The sequence below is a fragment of the Quercus robur genome, chromosome 2, assembly GCF_932294415.1.
Source record: "Quercus robur chromosome 2, dhQueRobu3.1, whole genome shotgun sequence".
Lineage (NCBI taxonomy): Eukaryota > Viridiplantae > Streptophyta > Magnoliopsida > Fagales > Fagaceae > Quercus > Quercus robur.
Window position 1 is genome coordinate 5766689 of NC_065535.1, and position 21911 is coordinate 5788599.

The following is a 21911-nucleotide window of genomic DNA, read 5'->3' on the forward strand; positions in this document are numbered from 1 at the left end:
TCAATGGAGTTCTTACAGTATAAAACCAAACCCCCACCACCTCTGAGATTTCTTTCCACGTAGAACAGATTATCAAACTTGATATTTCTTTGAACTTCTTTTAGCCTAGCTTCATTCGCCCATGTTTCGACTAAAAACACGACGGAGGGATCTTTAGACCGAATCAATACTTCAAGCTCCTTCCCTATACGCAGGTTCCCAAGCCCACGACAGTTCCATACTAAGAGACTCATTGTGCTTGGCGGGCCTGCTATGCAGCCTCCACCATTGTATTTTGTTGACAATCTTCCATTGAAACCTGTAGCTTCTTGGTAGGTAACTCGGGAAGAAATTCCAAATCCTCTTCTCTGTTTCTTTTTGTGGCCATAGGTCCTTGAGTAGCTTCAGTTTCCATAGTGTTATCACGTCCCAATTTTTTCCATGTGCGTAGGGTTCTGTTTGCTGGAAGGGGTGAAGTCTCTACCACGTGAGGTGCATGTTCCTGGGTTATTAGAGTGTGAGTTGGCTGGGAGGGTGTTAATGTGGCTTCACTGGTTGCTGAAGCATGTGAGGTAGCAGTTAAGTTGGGGGCCACGTTATTTTCACAGTTGTCGTATTTTCCAAAAGCAACATCTATTTCTTGAATTTGCGCATCAAAATCAACGGAATTAATATGGCAAGTGGATAATTTTGAATTGGAAGCTATTACCTCATTTAATAGGGTGCTATTATTATGGGATTCTGGCGTGAACTGCGCCTCTGTTTCAATGGTTTCCATATTTGATACTTGCACCTGATCAGCCCCTTCCTTCTCACCGAGATCAGTACTTGCCGTGTTCATTCCCGTTGATCTGACTGTCATTTCAGTTGGCATTTTGGATGGTTTTGTGGCTCCCCCCAATCCATTGCCCATACCAGAAACCACGGTGAAAGGGATTTTCCTCGGGTTGAAAGGCATCGCTCTTAACCATGGTCCATACTCATGAGGTTTTGTGTTCCTTGTATCTTTCCTTGCTAACCAAATGTCGCAGTCCTTCCCGTCGTGTGAAATGAGACCACGCCAATAACAAAATTTGGGTAGTTTTTCGTACTTAAATGAAATCTAGATCTTTTCATTATCGTCCAGTGTGACTCTTCACCCTCGACAAAGAGGCTTTGAGCCATTAATCTCCACATGAACACGTAAAAAATCACCCCCCACCAACTCATTAGGATTCTCACACGGTGTTCCTTGATCGAGAGTTTCTCCTAGTTCGATTGCCATCTCTGGATCCAGCATACGTATCAACAAACTGTATATTTGCATCCAAAATTTTAGTTTTGTGAACCTCAGATACCTCGACGGCGTAGAGCCATCAAGCCTCTGTAGGAGGACTGCGTGTTTATCGAAAGTCCAGGGTTCGTTGGCAAGAACCCATTATGCATCTGCTTCCAGTTCAAAGACGAATAAGAGAACGTGATCTCTCGCTTCGCGCACTTTAAAGTCCTTTTTGGCTCTCCATAGGGGTTTGAACGTGCGACCAATTGCTTCCACGTTGAGAGCTCTTTTTGTAAGGAACTTGGTAGCCAATACGTACTCCTTGCTTCGTAGATTTTTAGATCTTGATAGACTAAGATTGACATCTTCCACATTTGTCAACGATAATTTTTTCTAGTAGTATAAGATTTCTTCAAGCGGTATTCAGAGGGTAGAGAGAGAAGAGATTAGACCACGCGTACAGAGGATGGAGGTCAAGGGAGACCCTACTGCTATGGAGGATTAACAGAGGGGAGGGTTTATCATTCTGGGGAAGATAAGGAGGATTATATGCTCTAGTGTCTCAGAGAGAAACTAGGGCGAGAAATTTTTTTTGGCCTTGAGCAAAGTTAATTTTAAATGAATGATTCTAACCTTCAGATATTTAAAAGCCATTTTAAAATAAAAATATAATAAGTGTAAGATGTTAAAACTTTAACACATGTTTTTTAAATAAAAAATGGTTGTCAAATAAACACTTCTTCACCTATTATCACCCATCTATCTTTTAATTATAAAAATATACAAGTATTTTTTTTTAAGAAATATTAATGACACAACATTTTTCACATCATTTTTCATAATGCAAGTATTTTGGTCAATGCCCAAAGCATATTTATCAAACACACTCCCGGTATATAACAAACTAATGAACTATACAAAATAATAAATTCAAATTTTTATTTATTTATTTATTATCATAATTTTCTATTCATTCATCTCTTTTTGTGTACTAGAAATTGTGGGTAGTTTGATTTTACTGAATGCTTTGAATTTTGTTTGTTCAGAATAAAAGAAAACATAGAAGAAACAATTGTTTCTTCTATGCAGGAAAAAAAAAATAGAGTGTGTCTGTTTAAATTTAAAAAATTGTAAGAGATGAGGAGGAAAATAGTGTGTTTATTTAAATTTCAAAATGGATGAGAGATAAAGAAATCATAAACTGCTGAGAACGTAGGTTTAGTGTGAGGTTTTAAATTGTGAGCTTTTATTTTATGGATTTACTCCCCTTAATTAAAAGCCTATAAGTGAGCTGAGAATGGATATTTTGGGATATCCAATATCTAGAGTTAACGGCTTAAATGGCTTGAAATCCCTTTATATAGTAATATAGATATAGATTACCACAATTTCACCGGCGATTTCTCATCTATACAATTCTCTTGTGCATCATAATTATGCAAATCACAAGAATGCAATGCGTTTGTACTTAAATTTTTTCGGGGAAAAAAGAAAAACATATCATCAATTTGTTGGCTTACTTGATTTATATTTTTTTTCAAAGTCAATGACGTGCTTGGATAATAATATTTCGGCATGTGGATTTGGATTTAAGTGATTAAAATCCAAATATATTGTTTGAATAATTTAAAAAGGTCAAGGATTTAAATTTGGACTTTGAACCTGCTAAGGACTAATTGTAACCCGTAAAAAACCGTGTCATGTACACGGGTCGTGTCAAACTATGATACCCCTAAATTTGGTGAAATTCACAAAGGATCTTAAAACTTGAAATTATTGGATTTAAAATAAAATTTAATCCCGTAGAATCTTAAAATATTTCGATATTTTTAAAATATATGATTTCAAATCCCCCTTTGTTTCAAACTCATCAAAACAAATAAAATAAAAATAAATTAATAGATTTAAAATTGATTTATTAAAAATCTAAATTCAAGTATCCAAATGCAACCTTTGTTTTTTATCTCTAAGAACTAGATTCTCACATATCCATTTGTTCAATATAAAATATGTTTCTTATCATTACATTAACCCTAACTCTAAAAAAAGGAGATAAAAATTAATCTCAGAAAATCCATTTGAAAAAGTTCAAACCAATTGTTAGCCAAGGTGGAAGGAGAAGATGTTATGTTTCACCAAGAATTGTGAATTTATTGTTGGTTATCACTTTTCAGGTGATTAGATAGGATAAAAGTTTGGATGCCATTCTTTTATGTTCAACTTCAAAATGACGCTTGCATTATAGGGAAACCGATTGATCGCGATATCATTCAATTAATTGATTATTAAGTATTTAATATTTTGACACTTGCCAAATAGTAAAGTTGTACTTCTAAACATGCATATTAACTTTCACCTTAATCACATTACTTTAAATAAATAAATAAATAAATTTAGTATTTTCATTATGGTGGGATATGTACAAATAGTATATATATAATTTTGGTTGGAGTATTGTAACCCAGTGAAATAAGATTGAACAGACCCAACTAGAACTGCCCAATGTCGAGCCAAATTGGCCTCATGCTACTCCTTCCGATGATTCACGATTTGCATATCAATGCTTTTTAATAAATATCAATGTTAATAGGTGAAATAGTCAATTTTGGTCTTAGAATTTTGACAAATATTTACACCACATTGTTTATTAGGGGCAACATCCTTCATAAACTAACACTATTTTGTGTTTTATGTAAGGATTAAACAAAAGTCTCTCCTCCCGCCTTAATGTCAAATTTTCATTAATATTTGATTTCTCTCTCTCTCTCTCTCTCTCTCTCTCATACATGCAACGACTTCATCGATGAGGTTCGCATGCCCTAGATTGAGGACCTCTCAACATAGCCCAACCCTCCATGCGGACCAATCAATTGAGGACCTCTCTCACCTACTTAACCACTTCGTGCTTAGGATCTGGTCGACAAAATAGCTAATTTTTTTAATGGGTTTTTATTTTTAGTCTTTGTGTTGTTAACTTGTGTTTGTCCCGCTTACAAAAACAATCAATGATGTGGTATGAATTTTGATCCATGCAATGCAACAATGATTCAACTTTTAAGGAAGTTGATCCATGTTGATGTGGCCCAAAAACCTCTCTCAAAAGAGATTGTACATTTGTACTAAATATTGTACACTCTAATTGACACAACTTCAACAACTCATAATTAATAATAGCTTTTGTTAATGGTTACATGACTTACATTCATGCATTCTTCGTTAAGAAATAATTTAATAAGCTTCATTGTATTGGAAAGCAACAAAAACAGGTAAACACATATACTTTTTTGGCTTTTAATAAACTCATGTGTGACTTCTCAAAAAAGTTGATCAATCTCAATTAAAAAATTAATCTTAACCAATGTCTTTAGACCCTCATTAATATAACCCATAAATAAATTCATCATTTATTTAACCCATTTGTTAATGGGTGCATTTGTACATTCCTCGAGGAAGAACTCTTTTTTTTTTTTTTTTTTTTTTTTTTGAGGGTGTCGAGGAAGAACTTAATATGCCCCATTGCAGTATAAAAAAATTAATCGATCACAATAAAAAAATGTAACCTTAATTAACGACTCAAATCACTTGTTAAACGGACTCTATTTAAGTGGAGGAAAATTCTCATCATACCAATAATATCTCCATTAATGTGCACAACAAGATTGCAACAGGGGCATTAATTGCAAGATGTTTATAGATCCAATAAGGTGGGATGAGTAATCATTCGACTAAAACCATGACCCCTTTTAACAACCAAATGACAGCCTTTTACCTCGTGATGGTACATTGATACTTACTACAATAACACAATCGATTAAACAACAAGCAATAAAAACGAATATCAATTACACACGTTTTATCTTGATAAGCAAAACAAGCAAAGTAAAAAAAAAAAAAAAGCCAAAAAACTCAAGGTTACTTTTTTAGCACAACCTCCACCACCACCACCAACAATCACGGGAATCACAGGTGATTATTTGTGATCATCAGTGGTATTAGCAGAAGTTAACAAAAAAAAAAGTGCATGCACTTAGATTGTGGTTTAAGTTTAAGAACACAATATTTTGTTTTTTAAGGAAAAAAAGAAAAGCACAATAGGAAAAACAACAAAGGACCAAAAAAAGACACTTTTAGAGCACAAGCAAAACGCGTGGGTTGTCAAAAAAAGCAACTTCTAAATTCTAATTCCTGCGATCTAATCTGAAAACTGATCTAGTAGTTGATAAAAGAGGGAAAAGAATCTGAGTCTATCTGCGTGCAAAGGGTAAAGAATCTGAGGCTATCTGTGTGCAAGTTTCTAGAGAGAGAGAGAGAGAGAGATGGGGGGATGAGAGTAAAGAAGAAAGGAGAGAGAGAGGGACATGGCAGAAGGAAGATTAAGGAGGGGGTGTTCGTACAAGAAAACCACTTGGGTTGTTTGCTCTATTAACATTGTAATCGCACTCTATGTTCTTCGTTCTCTATATTCTTCTCTGTACATCTACTCCGGTAACGTCTCTAGAAACAGTAAGTCACTTTTTTTTTTTTGTCCTCAATCCAATTCCACCTTTTGAGCTTGTTTCTATGGATTTTGGAATACCCACTTGAGTGTTTTGGGGATTTGTTGAGAATCCCAGTTTCAAATTTTGTTTTTGTTCAATGCTGGTAATTCAAGGATCATTCTTTTTTGGGTTAGAAATTTCAGTTCCAATAGAGTTTGGGGATTTTGTGAGAAACCCAGTTCCAATTTTCTTTATGTTCAATGCTGGTTTAAGAAAAAGATCAAATTTTGGGAATCCCACTTGATAGTTTGGGCGATTTTGTGAGAAACCCAGTTCCGATTTTCGTTTATGTTCAATGCTGGTTTGATAAAAATATCAATTTTTAGAATACGCTTGGTAGATTTTGTGAGAAATCCAGTTCCAATTTTCATTTATGTTCAATGAAAGTTATGATTTTTTTCATTGTTCAAAATTTCTGTTCCAATTCAAATTGAGTTTGGGAGTTTTGTGAGAGAAGTCCAGTTGCAGTTTTCCTTAATGTTCAATGCTGGTTTAATAAAATGATATATATATTTTTTTTAAATAAAAATTTTCAGTTGTTAAATATACCCCGGACCAGATGAGTAAAATGGAGGAATCGATTCGGATTCGGAGAGCATCCGAACCCTTGGAGCTTGTTAAATTGGTAAGATCCATTTTTTCACATAGATGTAACTATTTGAGTATTAGTGTATTTTGAGCTATTGCTTCCTTAGTGTTTTTGCTTTGAAAGTTGAAACTCAAATTTTTATGGGGCCAAAAGGTGAAGGTAATTAAGGAGGAGATTTCTAGAGGAGAAGAAGTGGTTCAATTGCCAGGTCCTTTGAAGCAGAAGATCACAGATGAGATTTTGGTGAGGTTGAAAAGCTTGAATGGGAGTGCCAACATTACTCAACAGCAAGGTGGGTGCACCTTACTTTCACTGAAATTTTGGTTGTTAGTCATAAAGGATTCATTTACATTGCTGAAGTTGGTGATGTTATAAATTATGGTTATATGTACTTTTTTGAAGCAATAAATATCTTGAGGTGTGAGTGATGCAGTTATATCTTGAGGTGTGAGTAATGCGGTTGTCCAATGCTTTAATATTCAAATTAAATCCTAAACTCATTTCCTTGTGGGCTTTTATTGTTTGGTTTTTCCTGAGATATTATGTTGTGCTGGCATATATGATCATGCTTTGCTACCGGTCCACATCTCTTCCCAGTGGTTTCTTAAGGTGAATCATAAAACTTGTTCCAAAATATAAGTACAGAATAATATATATATATATATATATTTTTTTTTTTGAGGGTTTGAGGAGGGTGGCTTTTGAATAATATTTTGTTTAAGAACCAAAAGGTTGTAGTCGGTTGTACAGCTATGAGGATTTTGAATGATAATGTACTCACATTGAAGTTCTCTCTCTTCCTGTTCTGTGCTTATCATACCCTGTGGAGTTACAGAATCATGAGAAATGACACATTGATTGTATCTCTAAAAAACCTTTTTGACTGTATAAATTTATATTGTCATTCTGTAGGGGCACCTGAAATTAGAAATAAATGGTAATTAAATAATAAGTACGCAATCCAAATTCTTACCCTCGTAGATGGAGGGCATTTAGTGTCTTGTTGCTGAACATTGTTGTCATTAATCATCTAGGATAATAAGTAGCTCCTGATTTGCTGAAGTCCTGCAAGCTATGTGTTCAAACTCATGCTTATTCATAGGCTGTTGACAAAATCAGATTATTCTTTCTTTTCTGGGTTTAATATGATCACTTTACTTAGTAGTTGATGGTGTCATGTTTAAAATTTGTAATTTTGTAATTAATCAGATGAGTTGGGATGTGGTGGATAGTGTGCATTACTTACATTCTTTAATTCTTCTCCTCCTTTCTCTTCTTGCAGTAACTTGTATTTTGTCTCTCCAGATTTCATAACAACCCAGATTAATTAAGGATGGGATTTTTTATGGGGGTACATAAGGGAGGGATTTAGGTGTGAAAGGAATTGCTGTTGGTTTATAATTTCTCTTTCTCTTTTCTGAAACAATTCAGTATTGTGTTCTGGGATTTGAGCATAAATTGTAAGGGTATAAGGTTGTGTTGATGCCACTTGGGAAGTTGGAGAAAAAGGGGGGGGAGGAAAGTCTGTGAAAATGCTTTGTCGGTTCCATTAGGAATTAGTATATTACTCATACTATTTAAGTTATCTTGTTTTCTATGGCCCGATGAGCTCATTCATAGATAAATAAATTATTTTCTTCAATGTCGTCAGGGGCTTTACCCCAATACTGACCCACATGTTTTACCATCTAGTACAGTTACATGGTATAATTCTAAGGATGATATGCTAGATACCAATTTGTAAGTAATTGCACTACGGGTTGAAGATTGTATTCTACTTGTATTTTGTCTGAGATCAGCTAAGCCAGGTGTAGTAAAATTAACTTCTATTCTTAAATGTAAGCATAAGTGCAACTTAATCATCATTCAATACAGCAAAATTTGCTCTCATTTTGGTAATGGAGGCTTCACATTCGGGTTCAAGTTTTACCTATCTCCACCTCCACTAATTCTTGCAATCCCCTTGGGCACCAGCTTTCTGCCTTTACTGCTGTCTCATCTATCATGGCCTTTGCTATTGCTACTATCTTTATCTGTACCGCCACAGCTACAGCCAAGTCTGCAACTCATGATGCCATTGTTGTTGGTACCATCAATCTTAACGCCATAATGCCAGTTGTAATTATCACCATAAATCCATCAAGACATTGCTGCTAATATGGACGACACTGTTACCACATCCTTGAGACTACCATTGCACTCACTCCAGTATTTATATTTCCAATGCTATTACCACCAGCAACTGCACTATCACCAAATTCTAGTGTCATATTGTTACTGCCACTACTGTCACACCATTGCCATTTCCTTAGGAGCCATTTATGTTGCTGCCACTTCATGACCTGCAGTGGCGGTTCCATGGAGTCCGATAGTAAGTTTATCTTTTGACAAGTGGCTTTAATAAGCCAGCCTCAGAATTTCTTTCTTCTCTGTTATTGATAGAAGCAATTTCCGTTGACAATTATGAATTTTATTGGGAAATCACTGCCCTTTAGGATTGGAATGGAACATCATTGATTGCTTATATTGTTGAATGAATGGTATAAACTGTCAAGTTAATGGATTGACTGCAAAAGAAAGAAGCAAGTGAGATTAGCTGCTGAAATGCAATTTGGTTTCACTTTGTTTCAATGAAAGTTTCTGATGTGATTTTATTTTGATCCCTTTCTGAATTTACTTTGCTTGAGTACCTCTAACCCAAACACCGTATAAAATTATGGTCAAATGTTTCTTTTTGAAGCGTGATTGATCTATGAAAAATCCAATGTGATGTTGCACCTGTCAAACATGGTGTTTATTAGTTTTCTGCTTGCTGGCTCTAAACTTTATGTGTGAGTGTAAACATCACAACATTAGATTTTCCTAGTGTAAACATTATATTTTCCTAGTGAAATTTAGTGCATGATATGCAAATTTGAGAGTGAAATGACCTTGGGACTGGGTTCTGGTGTATAATTGCACCAAACAACAAGGGACTTGTGATTCAGAGCAAAAATTTGTGGAACAATGCACCTGGGTCATCTTATTCCTAATGATTTTTCTTTGTATAGGTGTTGTGTGAGTCATATGGATAAAGGAGAATCAATGTTCAAAATTTGTATGTAAAAGTGGGATTGTTTTAATGAGATAATTTGTGGTGCAATGTCTAGTGCTCTCTTTCCAGTCACAAGTGCTGGTGGCTGGTCCTACCTTTCCAGTCACAAGTGCTGGTGGCTCACAACTGCTGTTGGTGGATGTTACCATCTCATGGAAAATCCACGTTCAAAAGCTTATACGTTTTTATGTAAGTGTGAGATTGTTTAATTGTATATTCAGTGGTATAGTGTTAAGTGCCCTCTTTTTTAAATTGGCCCAATATAAAAGTTGCTCCAGTGGCTGGTGCTTCCTTTCCAGTCACCGCTGCTGTTGTCTGTTGATAGATTTCACCAACTCATGGAGACCAGGGAGCCTTTCAGTACTTAATTTTTTAATGTCCATTAATGGTGCACCATGTTGCCAGAAAAAGCTGAAAAAGGAAAAAAGAAAAGTATATTGCTAATGCCACTGGAACTTTTTTTTCCTCCTCTGTTTCGTCCAGCAATGCCACTGGATTGAAAAAGCCAGTAGTATGTAATAACTTCATGATAATATGATAATAATTTATATTGTATTATTTAATTTGAAGTGTATAATTTATATCCAGATTATATTTTTCATCATAATGAGGCAATCGTGTGATTTTCTAATGATTCAGAGGAAACCCTGGGCGTGAAAATTCAAAAGAATGCTAAATGTAGTCATAAAAAGCGTCGAAGCTATTGTTTCTTATAAGTATGAAAAGCACCTGTATGTTACCTTTATATCACAGCATTTGCAGTTAAACAATGAAGTTCAGACCTGCATAGGGAACCCTACTTTTACCAAATTATAACTGTATTGCTTCCCCCTCTACCTCAATAACTTCTTCCCCCAAGAGTGCACAGTTTTGATCCCTTCTAAAAGTATAACCTAAGGAACATACAGAATTTTACATTTACCAAAGGGTGGTCCTACTTTCTCTTGGAAGAACTTTTTAGCTGCTGGTAATGTAGATAACCAAAATTCATTATGTAATAAGCTAAATAATATATATTTTTTTAATTCCTCAGAGTTCTGTGATGATTAATTATTTGAGTCTGTCTATTATTGGCTCATTCTTGCTATTTATCTTGTCGATATTGTTTTTTTTTTAAATAAACAGAAGCAGTTGAAAGTTGGCGGAGGGAAAAACTAGAAGAAGCTAAGCAGTTAACCCTTAACAAAGGGACTTTGAATCCAACTATCCAATATGAGGAAGCAGGTATTGTCTTTGCTTTCAAAGGCTGTATTCTTTGGTATTTGATTCTATTTGTATGGAAAAAAAAGATCCCCCATGCTTGAGCCTTTAAACACTGGTAAATCATTGTTTGACCGATGGCTAATAGTCTGAACTGCTTTTTCATAGGGATGATGGTAAGAGCCTTGGAGTCTGATTGGGCAGTGCTATCTGAAGGAATTGGCCTTTGGATACCTGGTGAAGTTATTAATAAGGAGCATGATGATAAACCTGAGGGTGTAGAAGATTTAGGTAATTTATTCTCTGTCCCTCTCAATCCCCCCATTCCCTCTCTCTCACACCAAAAAAACCCAGTTTTCGTTGTATGCTAGATTTAAGAAGTGTATTGTACACATTTTTTGTCGGGTGGAGATCTATAATATCATTGACAAAGGTATACTTTCTTCAACAGAGGATCAAATTTTACCTGGCAGGCCAATACCAACGGAATGCCATGCTCAACTTCATACGGATTATGATGGTGCAGCCGTTAGATGGGGCCTTACCCACCATAAAGAAAGTGCAGCTGACTGCTGTCAAGCTTGCTTGGATCATGCTAAACGTGCCAAGCCAGGTGAAAAGAAATGTAACATTTGGGTTTATTGCCCGTCTGAGGATGGTTGTCATTCTCCAGACATCTATCAACACAAACATCAAGAGTGCTGGCTCAAATCTGTGAGTATCGGGCTATTTCTTTGTTATCTTGGTACTTATTTGCTCAGTGATATTGAGTTTCTTCCTGATTCAGTCTAGTCTAATATTCTTGTTTTTACTTTCTCAAAACACAGGCGGAAAAGCCCAGACTGAATTTTAAGGACAAGTATCCTGACTCATATAGAAATTCACACCCAACTGCACCCTTTGTTGTACCATGGGTTTCTGGTGTCATCACTGCCTGATCGGATTGACCAACATTATTTGGCTGACATGGTATGAAATGCGAGCTGCAGCTTAACTTTGTTGTGTTACTATAACATGCACACAAGAAGCTATCCGCTCCTTATATGTTGTATTTGCGGAACAAAAGAGGAAATAGGGAGAAGAGATGAGGGCAGTGTGAGTGGGGATGGTACAGTCTCATTTTTGTTTCATCAGTCAATTCTTGTAACACTTGAGTGCGTTCGTCTTCTGGTGCTAAAGGCAAGGTGACATCAGTTAGACGGTGAAAAACGCTTCTTTGTGGATTCCATTGATCTGCAAAATGATTCATTGTAGTTGGAATGTGAAGTAATCTATGGAAATAATTTACCATCATGGGCATGTGAATACCTTGTCACTGTTTAATGCTGTTTCTCTGTGTGACTGACAAGAGTAACCACTTGCTACATAGGTAAGCCACTGTAGTATACAAATATCAGATGAGGTCTGTGGGCTGCAATTTAAGTGTGTTTGGTTGGCTTTTCTTCTGGGAGTTGATTTGCTTAAATATGAGACTGTTATGATAAGAACTACATGAACTTACCTGAATTATATAGATGAAAGTCTTTAGACCAAAAAGGAAAATAATTTATTTAAGTATTTAGCACAATTTAATTAGGTGCATATACATAGCAATATGATAATAATCATTTACGATATTTAATATTACAAAAAAAAAAAAAAACAAAAAACATTTAAGATGGTCTAAAACTGTTGTTTACAAAGAAAGCAAGTTTTTCAGGTTATTGCCTTGTAAATGTTACATGGAAAAAAAAAAGGAGAATTAAAATGCTATAGTCCATGAATAGGACCAACCTAAAAAGGTTGGGTGAAATGGTGGGAACAGAATGTTTTTGACCTTTTGGAATCACCTAGGCTTTCATATGTTTCTCAAAAAAAAAGGAAAAAAAAAGCGAGGCTTTCATATACCTATTTTGGAATCACAACAATGTCTTTGTAAATAATAAAGCTAAAAGAATGTCTATTTTAAATAAGGAAAAAGTTAATAGATGACTTTAGGGCATTGGTTTAGAAAATATTTTTAGAAATTTTTTAAGGGAAAAGAAAAAAGTAATTAAAATTTTGTGTTATTAAGCAAAAAATCAATTGTGAATATAAAGTGTTGTTCATCAACTAAAAAAAAAAAAACCATAATGATCCTCTAGGAGACTAGGTGTAAATTAGAATTCTTGTTTACAAAGTTATTAAGTTTGATAAAATTGAAATATTATTATCAATTGTGTAATTATAATAATTTATTGAACAATCAACTTCAATATAAATGTGGTTACACGATTTTCCTGACCTAACTTACGTTGATTAGGTCCTGGCCCAAAGCGCAACCCACAATAATTATTTGTAGAGGATGGGTCAAAGAACTTGGCCTCAGTGAACTTGTTCGGTCTAATGCATGGACCTATGGTTTGCAAAAAGAAAATAAAAAACTCCCCCATGGATCTTTCTCAAGTCTGATTTTATTTCTTTTTTTGTTACTGATACAGTTCTCCCGTCCCCTTTCTTTGAGGGACTCCACTACATTATATATTTCTCTCCTTTTCATCTCAACCTTATACCTGTTAATCATCCAAGCATCCACTTGAGCACCTGTCCCATCAGACGCCCTCATCAGACCCTTTGTGAGTTGCAGAGGCCAAGGCGGTACTGTTCAGGAGTCTTTTCCTCATTAATGCGGCCAAGAGGGTGGTTGGGGCGCAATTAATGTGGTGGTAGCCTTCCGTGAGATATTTTGGATTTAATTCATTTTATATGTTGGGAAGATGAGCTGAGATGGTTGGGGCAAGTTCCTCGTCTGGGCTTCGTGATGTCCGAGGAGGAGTTACTCCTCGGATAGGTTTCCTTGGCGCTATTGGGGTTGAATAGCGCTTCATATGAGGCTTATCTTCGAACAGTACGCTCCTCGGACGGGCCTGAGTTTGGAATAGCCCATCATTTTTGGGCCGGGCCCCACAATAGCCCCTCAAAACTCCGGTTTTTACCTCCCTCCGAGGGGAAAAGCGGGGTTTTGATGTTTATGAGTGGAGGGAGATAAGGAGATCGTGGGGCGCGCGTGCGGACCGTTACTTTTGACGTGCTACAATTTACGAGGCGTGGCCATTAACTTCTGGAGGCGTTATGTTCCCTTCATCCAACGGCTTGGCGTGGATCGAACGGCCATCATTTTTTCCCGTATTTTTAGGCAGGGATGATCTTTTCTCTCTCCTCCCGGCTATATAAGACGTCAGAGGGGTTCAGTTCCTTCTTTCATCTGCATTTCACAAACCCCAAAAGACTCCAGAGAACTCCATCGAATCCCAGAGATATACGAACACTTGCGTCCGTTACGCCGCCGTAGCCGTTTTTGTGAAGCGTTTCGTCCAAGAGAGATTTCCAGGCGTCCCCTTGAGCGTTTTGTGAAGGTACCAGTACATTTCGCTTTTCTCTCCGTTTCAATTCCCTCCTCGGACTCTACTTTTCTTTTCAGTCTTTACTTTCATTTCCCCAGTTCAGTTCAGATGGGTAGATTCGAAAAATTAGTAAAAACTCCTGCCGCTATGGAAGCCTTTAGGGCGAAATACCACATTCCCCCGAGGGTTGGGCTACGGCACTGTCCTCTTGAAGGAATATTGACCGATAGAGTTGAGGGAGAAGTCGTTATCCCCATGATTGCTTTCATAGAGGGAGGGATGACACTTCCCATGCGTAGGATCACAAGGGAATACCTGTTCAACCATAGGTTGACGCCGTATCAGTGTGCCCCGAATATGTTCAAGATACTAGGCTGTGTAGATGTCTTAGACGAGCGGATGAATCTAGGCCTTACTTGGCACGATGTGGCTTATCTGTACGAATGTCACCGCCTCGGGGATGATGGGTATTATCTTAAATCCCGGAACGAGGATGTTAGGTTGATCTCTTGTCTTCCAGTTTCAAATAAGACCGTGAAGAATGACTTCCTCATTGCTTCTGGGGAGTGGTTCGACGGTATTCATTGTCCGACTCGGGCAGGAAACCCAGGTGCGGCGCTCTTAGGATTGATCCTTTTCGGGGAAAGGATTTAGTGTTGAGGGGTTATTTTTCTTGCTTTCTTTGTAATTGAAAAATTTCATGGTTTAACCTCACTTTTCTTGGTTTGTTTGCAGACAAAAATCACGTTGCTCCTCGGATTAGCCTTGTGAACGTGCCAGCGCTGAACTATCTTCTCAGGTCGGAGATTTACGTCGCCCATGACGGACAGTTGCGCGCGGCCCATTTGGTTCTGGGTTACCAACCTCTGAGCAGCGCTTTTCAGGCGGTCGGTCACGCTATAAGGGCTGGCAGTCCGAGACTGGCTAGAATTGACGTGTCCCAGGACGGATTCCTAGCTGACCACGATTTGCCACGAGTGGTGTTGCCAGGTGTCAGAAACCCTTACTTGGCAGAGCAGTTACCTCCGGTAAACGAGCCTGGTGCTGCTGTTTTGGTTGAAGAAGGAGCTGAATCATCTCGTCTTTCCCTTGAGGAAGAAATAGACATGTTTTACTTCGAGGAGGAAATTCAGCAAAACCCCTTGGTGGAGCTTTCTAATCCCGAAGCAGAGCAGGACCAACATTCCGCGGTTGGTGTTCCCTCAATCGTTATCTGTTCGGACGATACTTCGGACGAAGAGGTAGAGCCCATGGCAGGAAAGGGAAAGTCTCTAAAGGAGCTGATGTCCTCTCGGGGGAAAGGTCAGTCATCAAAGGTTCAGCCATCGAAGGGACCAAGTCCATCAAAGGTCAAAACCCTTCCCCCTGTGGTCCTCCAGGGCGTCTCGGACTCTGGCCTTAAGGTTAATCTGGACCTGAAGAAGAAGAGGCCGGTTGACACTCCTGAGGAGGGTGAGATGGCTGTCCAGCCGACCAAGCAGCAAAAGAGTACGCGGGCGCCGAGGAGCAGAAGGGGTAACTCCTCGGAGAGCCGAGATGAGGAGAACCTTGCTGACGTGCGCGCCTCCCCTCGTGCATGGAACCCCAAGCTGGAGCTGGATGGGGTTCCCATCGCCTACAATGCTTCGGTCCGAGAGTATAACCGAGGCTGGGCAGGGTACGTGGCGGATGCCTTAGAGCAGCCCTTACTCCTTCCTCGGGACATGGAGGCCTATAGGCAATGCACTCAGCCCGAGCTCTTCCTATCCCTAAAAAGGGATCTCGCGTTGGTAAGTAATCCTTTTACTGTTCTATTGATTTTCCTATCTTGTTAGATTTCTGTAACACTCTTGTTTCGTTCGCAGATTACCCAACAGGTGTTCGTGGCTGATGAGTTTTGCCGCGATAGCCGAAGTAGGGTTGAGGCTGAGACCCAGGCTCGGGCAGAGATGGAGAAAGCCTTGGGGTCTCTCAAGCACGAGCACCTTAAACTCACGGATGACTTTAAGGTGTCGGAGAACCGGCGCAAAAGTGCAGAGGCTGGTTTAAAGAGTGCTGAGACCCAGGCGGAGGACCAGCGCAAAGAGCTGTACACGACGCAGCTTGACTTCACCACCGAGAGGCAGGTAGTGCGGGATCTCAGGACTGCCCTGCAAAAGGTAGAGGATGAGCTGAGGCTGGTAAAGGAGGAGGCCCAGCTGATCCGAGAAGCCACAGAGGCTGAGAAGAATGCTGCTCGCCAGCTCGGGGCCGAAGAGACGGAGGCCAGGCTGTCTGAGGAGATTCCTGAGGTATGCAGAGAGTACTACGACATTTCATGGGCTCATGCTCTCGACGTTGCAGGAGTTCCTGCGGATTCGGCCCTAAGACTGCCCGAGAGCATCTTCTATCCTCCGGAGATCCGAGCTAACACTGATGAAGCCCAAGTCGCTTCGGAGCAAGACCTGGCGGTGCCTGATGCCGTCCTTGTGCCTGATGTGGCTAAGGATCCTGCCACAGACTCTACCATTGAGGTTCCTCCTCCTCAGCCCGAGCAGAAAGAAGATTCTTCCGCTAAGGCTTAGCCCTTTTTTTTTTTTTTTTTTTTTTTTTTTTTTTTTTTTTTAATGAGAGTTGTCTTGTTTTTTCATTCTTTTGTAAGGACCTCTCTTTTTAATGTACTCGGAATATTAATATAAAATGTTCGTTTTGCTTACTATGAATGTATGTCAGTAGCGTTCTTTTTTAAACACTTGCAACGAGGTAGATACAGGCAAACAGTCAAAATGAAAATGGGTTTTTGGGTTGCGCATTTGAGGGTCGCGATGGTGCTAGACTATGCGCATGTATTAAAAGTGATTTCCTTTAAGTAATAATCTCCCAATCTATCACAAGTAATAATCTCCCCAAAAGTCTGTGGTCCGAGGAGCCAGACAGGATTTAGGTTCTGCTTAAAACTATGAATTGTCATGAGTAATAATTTCCCCTAAAGTCTGTGGTCCGAGGAGCCATGTAGGACTTAAGTTCTGTTTAAAACTATGAGCTGTCATGAGTAATAGCTTCCCCAAAAGTCTGTGGTCCGAGGATCCATGCAGGACTTCGGTTTTGTTTAAAACTTATAAATAGTTGGCTTAAATAATAATTTCCCCCAAGTCTGTGGTCCGAGGAGCCATGCAGGACTTGGGTTTTGCTTAAAACTTATGAATAATCGTAATGTAGACTGGCAAGCGGCAAATAGTCATAAAAGAAAACGTATGCTAAGCCATTCTTATTAATAATAATACCTCCTGAGGTTATTTACATTCCATGGTCGAGGTACAGCCTTTTCATCCAAATCTTCTAGGTAGTAGGCGCCTATTCCGGCCACGGATGTGACACGGTATGGTCCCTCCCAATTGGGCCCCAACTTGCCCCAAGAGGGGTTCTTTGCGCTACCGAGAATCTTCCTCATCACGAGATCACCTGGACCCAGAGGCCGCAATCTGACGTTAGCATCATACCCTTGTCTTAGCTTCTGGTGATAATAGGCCATGTGAATCGTGGCCTTTTCCCTTCTTTCCTCGGCTAGGTCCAGACTTCTTCCTAGCAACTCATCGTTATCGCTTGGGGTAAACGAGCTAGACCTCAACGTGGGGAAATTGTTCTCGATCAGAAGCACAGCCTCAGCCCCGTAAGTCATTGAGAAGGGAGTTTCACCGGTTGAACGCCGCGGCGTTGTCCGATAGGTCCATAGGACGTGCGGTAGTTCTTCTACCCATCTCCCCTTTAACTCATCCAGTCTTTTCTTCAACCCGTTCACTATGTCCTTGTTCGCGGCCTCGACTTGCCCATTTCCTTGGGGGTATGCGGGGGTGGAATATCGATTAATGATCCCAAACTCACGGCAATACTCCCTAAAATTCTTGCTGTCAAACTGGAGACCATTGTCGGAAATGAGGGTTCTCGGAGTTCCGAAGCGGGTGATAATGTTCTTCCAGATGAATTTTTGGGCGTCCACGTCCCTGATGTTGGCCAAAGGTTTAGCCTCCACCCACTTAGTGAAGTAATCGGTTCCGACTATCATGTATCGCTTGTTCCCCGCAGCCTTGGGGAAAGGCCCGACAATATCAAGACCCCATTGTGCGAAAGGCCATGGACTGGAGAGTGGGTTGAGAACCCCTCCGGGTTGGTGGATATTTGGGGCGAATCTTTGGCACTGATCGCACTTCTTAGCGTATTCCTGAGCCTGTCTCTGCATGTTCGGCCACCAGTATCCTTGGGTGAGTGCCCTGTGCGCCAGCGATCTTCCTCCGGTGTGACTTCCACATACTCCCTCATGTAACTCCTCAAGAAGAGACTCGGACTCTTCTGGATGTACGCAGATTAAGTAAGGTCCAGAGTATGAGCGTCGATAAAGTTTGCGATCCTCTGATAGCCAAAAACGAGGAGCATTTCTACGTATCTTCTCGGCTTCTAGTTTTTCTTCCGGTAAGATATCGTCTTGGAGGAAATTCCTTATGGGGTCCATCCAACTGGGACTCTGTCTAATCTGATGGACCTGGGTCGGGTTTCCGCTGATGGGACTGGCCTTGACTAGATCTTCGACTAGGATCGTTCGTGGCAAATTACGTGCCGAGGATGTGGCAAGAGCGGCCAGCGAGTCTGCATGAGTGTTTATGCTCCTGGAGACGTGCGTCAAACTGAAGGATTCAAAGCTCACCTGTAGATGTTTGACTTGTCCCAGATACTCTTGCATCCTAGTATCTCGAGCTTCTAGCTCTCCCATCACTTGTCCGACCACTAATCTGGAGTCCGAGAAGGCTTCTATTACTCTTCCACCCAATCTTTGAACCATTGCCATTCCTTGAAGTAAGGCTTCGTATTCGGCTTCATTGTTCGTAGCCGAGAAACCGAGTCTCAATGATTTTTCAACGACAGCGCCGTCCGGCGATATTAATACTATCCCAACTCCTGATCCTCTCTGGTTGGCCGCGCCATCCACGTAGACCTTCCAGTGCATGGTCTCCCCGGCTGAAACTGTGCCAACCAGTTTTCCGCCCAGGTTTTTCTTCTCGGCCATCGTTTCTATAGAGGGCTCAGCAAACTCTGCTACCAAGTCCACGAGGACCTGTCCTTTGACGGAGGGTCGGGGCATGTATTTAATATCAAAAGCCCCCAAAAGAGCACTCCACATGGCGATCCTTCCTGTGTAATCAGCGCTTCGAAGCACGGCTCGAAGGGGTAGCTGAGTCAGAACGATGACCGTATGCGCCTGGAAGTAATGAGGAAGCTTCCGGGTTGCATGCACTATCGCCAGAATTGCCTTTTCTAAAGGTAGGTATCGCACCTCGGCCTCATGTAGTGATTTGCTCACATAGTACACCGGTCGCTGCACCCCATTATCATCCCGTATTAATACCAGGCTTACGGCGTGGGGAGCTACGGCGATGTAGGCAAACAGCACCTCGTCTGCCTCCGGACTGGACATGATGGGTGGTCGAGACAAGTAGTCCTTAAGCTGCTGGAAAGCTTGAACGCAATCCTCTGACCATTTAAACTCTTTCCACTTGTTTATCAGGAGGTAAAAAGGCCGACATCGATCCGCCGATCGTGATATGAATCGGCTTAATGCCGCAATCATGCCAATGAGCTTCTGCACCTCCTTCGGGTTCCGGGGAGTCTGTAGACTGTTAATAGCTTTGATTTGGTCAGGACTTACTTCTATTCCTCTATGGGTGACCATGTACCCTAGGAATTTCCCAGACCCGACCCCGAATGAACATTTGGCGGCATTCAGCCGCAACCGGTGCTCCCTTAAGATAGCGAAGACTGTTCCAAGGTCCTGCACGTGCTCGGACACCCTTTTACTCTTCACAACCATATCGTCTATATACACCTCAATGATCTTGCCCAGTTGTGGCTCGAACATCCGAGTCATCATCCTTTGGTAGGTTGAGCCCGCGTTCTTTAGCCCGAATGGCATCACCTTATAATGGTAATTTTCGATGGGCGTCATGAAAGCCGTTTTCTCTTGGTCCTCTAATGCAAGGGGTATCTGATGATAACCCTGGAAGGCGTCCAAGAAGCTCATTCGAGGGTGGCCCACGGTTGCATCCACCAACCGATCGATTTTGGGTAGAGGGAATGGGTCCTTGGGGCACGCCTTGTTCAGGTCCGTGAAGTCCACGCAGACCCGCCACTTCCCCGTCTTCTTCCTTACCACCACTGTGTTCGCCAACCATTCAGGATAAAAGACCTCTTTGATAGCCCCTGCTCTTTTCAACTTGGTCACCTCGTCTCTTACGGCATTAGCGTGTTCTTTTGAAGGGCGCCGGGGTGGTTGCTTCCTCGGAGTGGAAGAGGGGTTGACGTTCAGGTGGTGGCAGATGAGGCTGGGAGCAACTCCAGGGGCATCGTAGGCGTCCCAAGCGAATACATCGACATTTTCTCTGAGAAATCTGACCAGTTCCTCCTTTTCCTGAGAGGGCAATTCAGAGCCGACCTGAAAGAACTTCTCCGGGTCGTTGCTGACAGCAACCTTATCTAAACCTTCACACCTTATCTCCTCGGCCAGCCCCTCGTCTTGCTTTGCCGAGGAGGCTGGTTGCTATAAGCTCTTTGGGGCCGAGGACTCGACCAAGGGCCGATGTAAAATGGCGGCCACCACACACTTCCTGGCCACGGCCTGATCTCCTCGGATCTCTTCCACTCGTCCTCTGGATGGGTATTTCACTTTCTGGTGAAGTGTGGAGGTCACGACCTCTAGGTTGTGGATCCATGGCCTTGCAACTATCGCGGTGTAGGGTGAATAAGCGTCGACCACGATGAAATTCACCTCCACCACTTCCGCCCCAGTCTGTACGGGCAGTCGGATTTGCCCCTTTGGTGTAACGAGCTTCCACTCGAAGCTGAGGAGGGGGGAGTCATAAGCTGTCAAATCTTCCGGCTTCAAATTCAGTCCCTTGTATAGGTCGGGGTACATTATCTCCACCGCACTTCCCGAGTCTACTAATACCCTTTTCACATCAAAACGCCCAATCCGCAAGGTGACACAAAGGCGTCATCGTGAGGTTGAATTGTTCCTCTCTTATCCTCATCCGAGAATCCCAGTATCAAAGAGCTTCCCTTTTTTATCCTTTTGGGCTCCCTTTGCCTGCCCTCGGAGGGAAGGCGGTCCACGGCTAATACCCTGGGGATGGGTGGCCCAGTTCTTCCTGGTGCAGCGAGGATGACATGTATCGTCCCGGTGGGGGGTCTTAAAGACACGTCCCTTCGAGGTTCTTGTGTCGCTTGGCCGGGATGGCCGCTCGATGGGTGCAGCAGGTGACGTAGCCTTCCTTCTCGGACCAATTGATCCAGGTGATTCCACAAATTCCTGCAATCCTCAGTAGTATGCCCGTGGTCCTGATGATATTGGCAATACAAATTCTGATTACGATTGGCAGGGTTTCCAGCCATCTTTCCCGGCCATCTGAAATAGGGTTCATCCCTTACTTTCTCCAGTACTTGTTGTACCGGCTCTCTGAATACGGCATTCACTGTTTGCGGGTTGCTCTGCCCAGCCTGTCGCGGAAAATCTCTCATCGGCTGACCAGGATTGTGACGTTCCGTCCTGAAATCATTTGCTTTAGGGGGGACAACCTTCTCCTTCCCCTTCCCTTGCAGCTGATCCTCCTCCACCCTTTTGTACTTGTCGATCCTATCCATTAGCTGTTGGACGTCAGTAACTGGCTTTCCGGTGAGGGATTTCCTCAAGCCATGCCAGGTAGGGAGGCCGCTTTTGAACGTGCTGATAGCAACGTTATCATGGTTGTCGTCTAAATCGTTATACACTTCCCAATACCTATCCGAGTATGCTTTCAGAGTTTCTCCTTCATGCATGGACAAGGACAGTAGCGAACTGAGCGGTCGAGGGACTCTGGTATTTGTAATAAAACGGGAGCAAAAAGCTTGA

General features: G+C 41.2%; 1 protein-coding gene across 1 annotated transcript; it reads left to right on the forward strand.

The window, feature by feature from the left end:
• Positions 1 to 5311: 5311 nt before the first annotated feature.
• LOC126711271 (uncharacterized) lies at positions 5312 to 12099 on the forward strand. Its single transcript, XM_050411254.1, has 7 exons — positions 5312 to 5740; positions 6312 to 6400; positions 6518 to 6656; positions 10584 to 10682; positions 10827 to 10949; positions 11110 to 11372; positions 11486 to 12099. The coding sequence occupies exons 1-7, from the start codon at positions 5596 to 5598 to the stop codon at positions 11594 to 11596; spliced, it is 969 nt and encodes a 322-aa protein (XP_050267211.1). The 5' UTR covers positions 5312 to 5595; the 3' UTR covers positions 11597 to 12099.
• Positions 12100 to 21911: the final 9812 nt, after the last annotated feature.

Coding starts and splice junctions, on each gene's coding strand:
- LOC126711271 (XM_050411254.1), top strand. CDS start 5,596: ATGGCAGAAGGAAGATTAAGGAGGGGGTGTTCGTACAAGAAAACCACT. Junction 5,741..6,311: donor CGGTAACGTCTCTAGAAACA/GTAAGTCACTTT, acceptor AAAAATTTTCAG/TTGTTAAATATACCCCGGAC. Junction 6,401..6,517: donor CCTTGGAGCTTGTTAAATTG/GTAAGATCCATT, acceptor TGGGGCCAAAAG/GTGAAGGTAATTAAGGAGGA.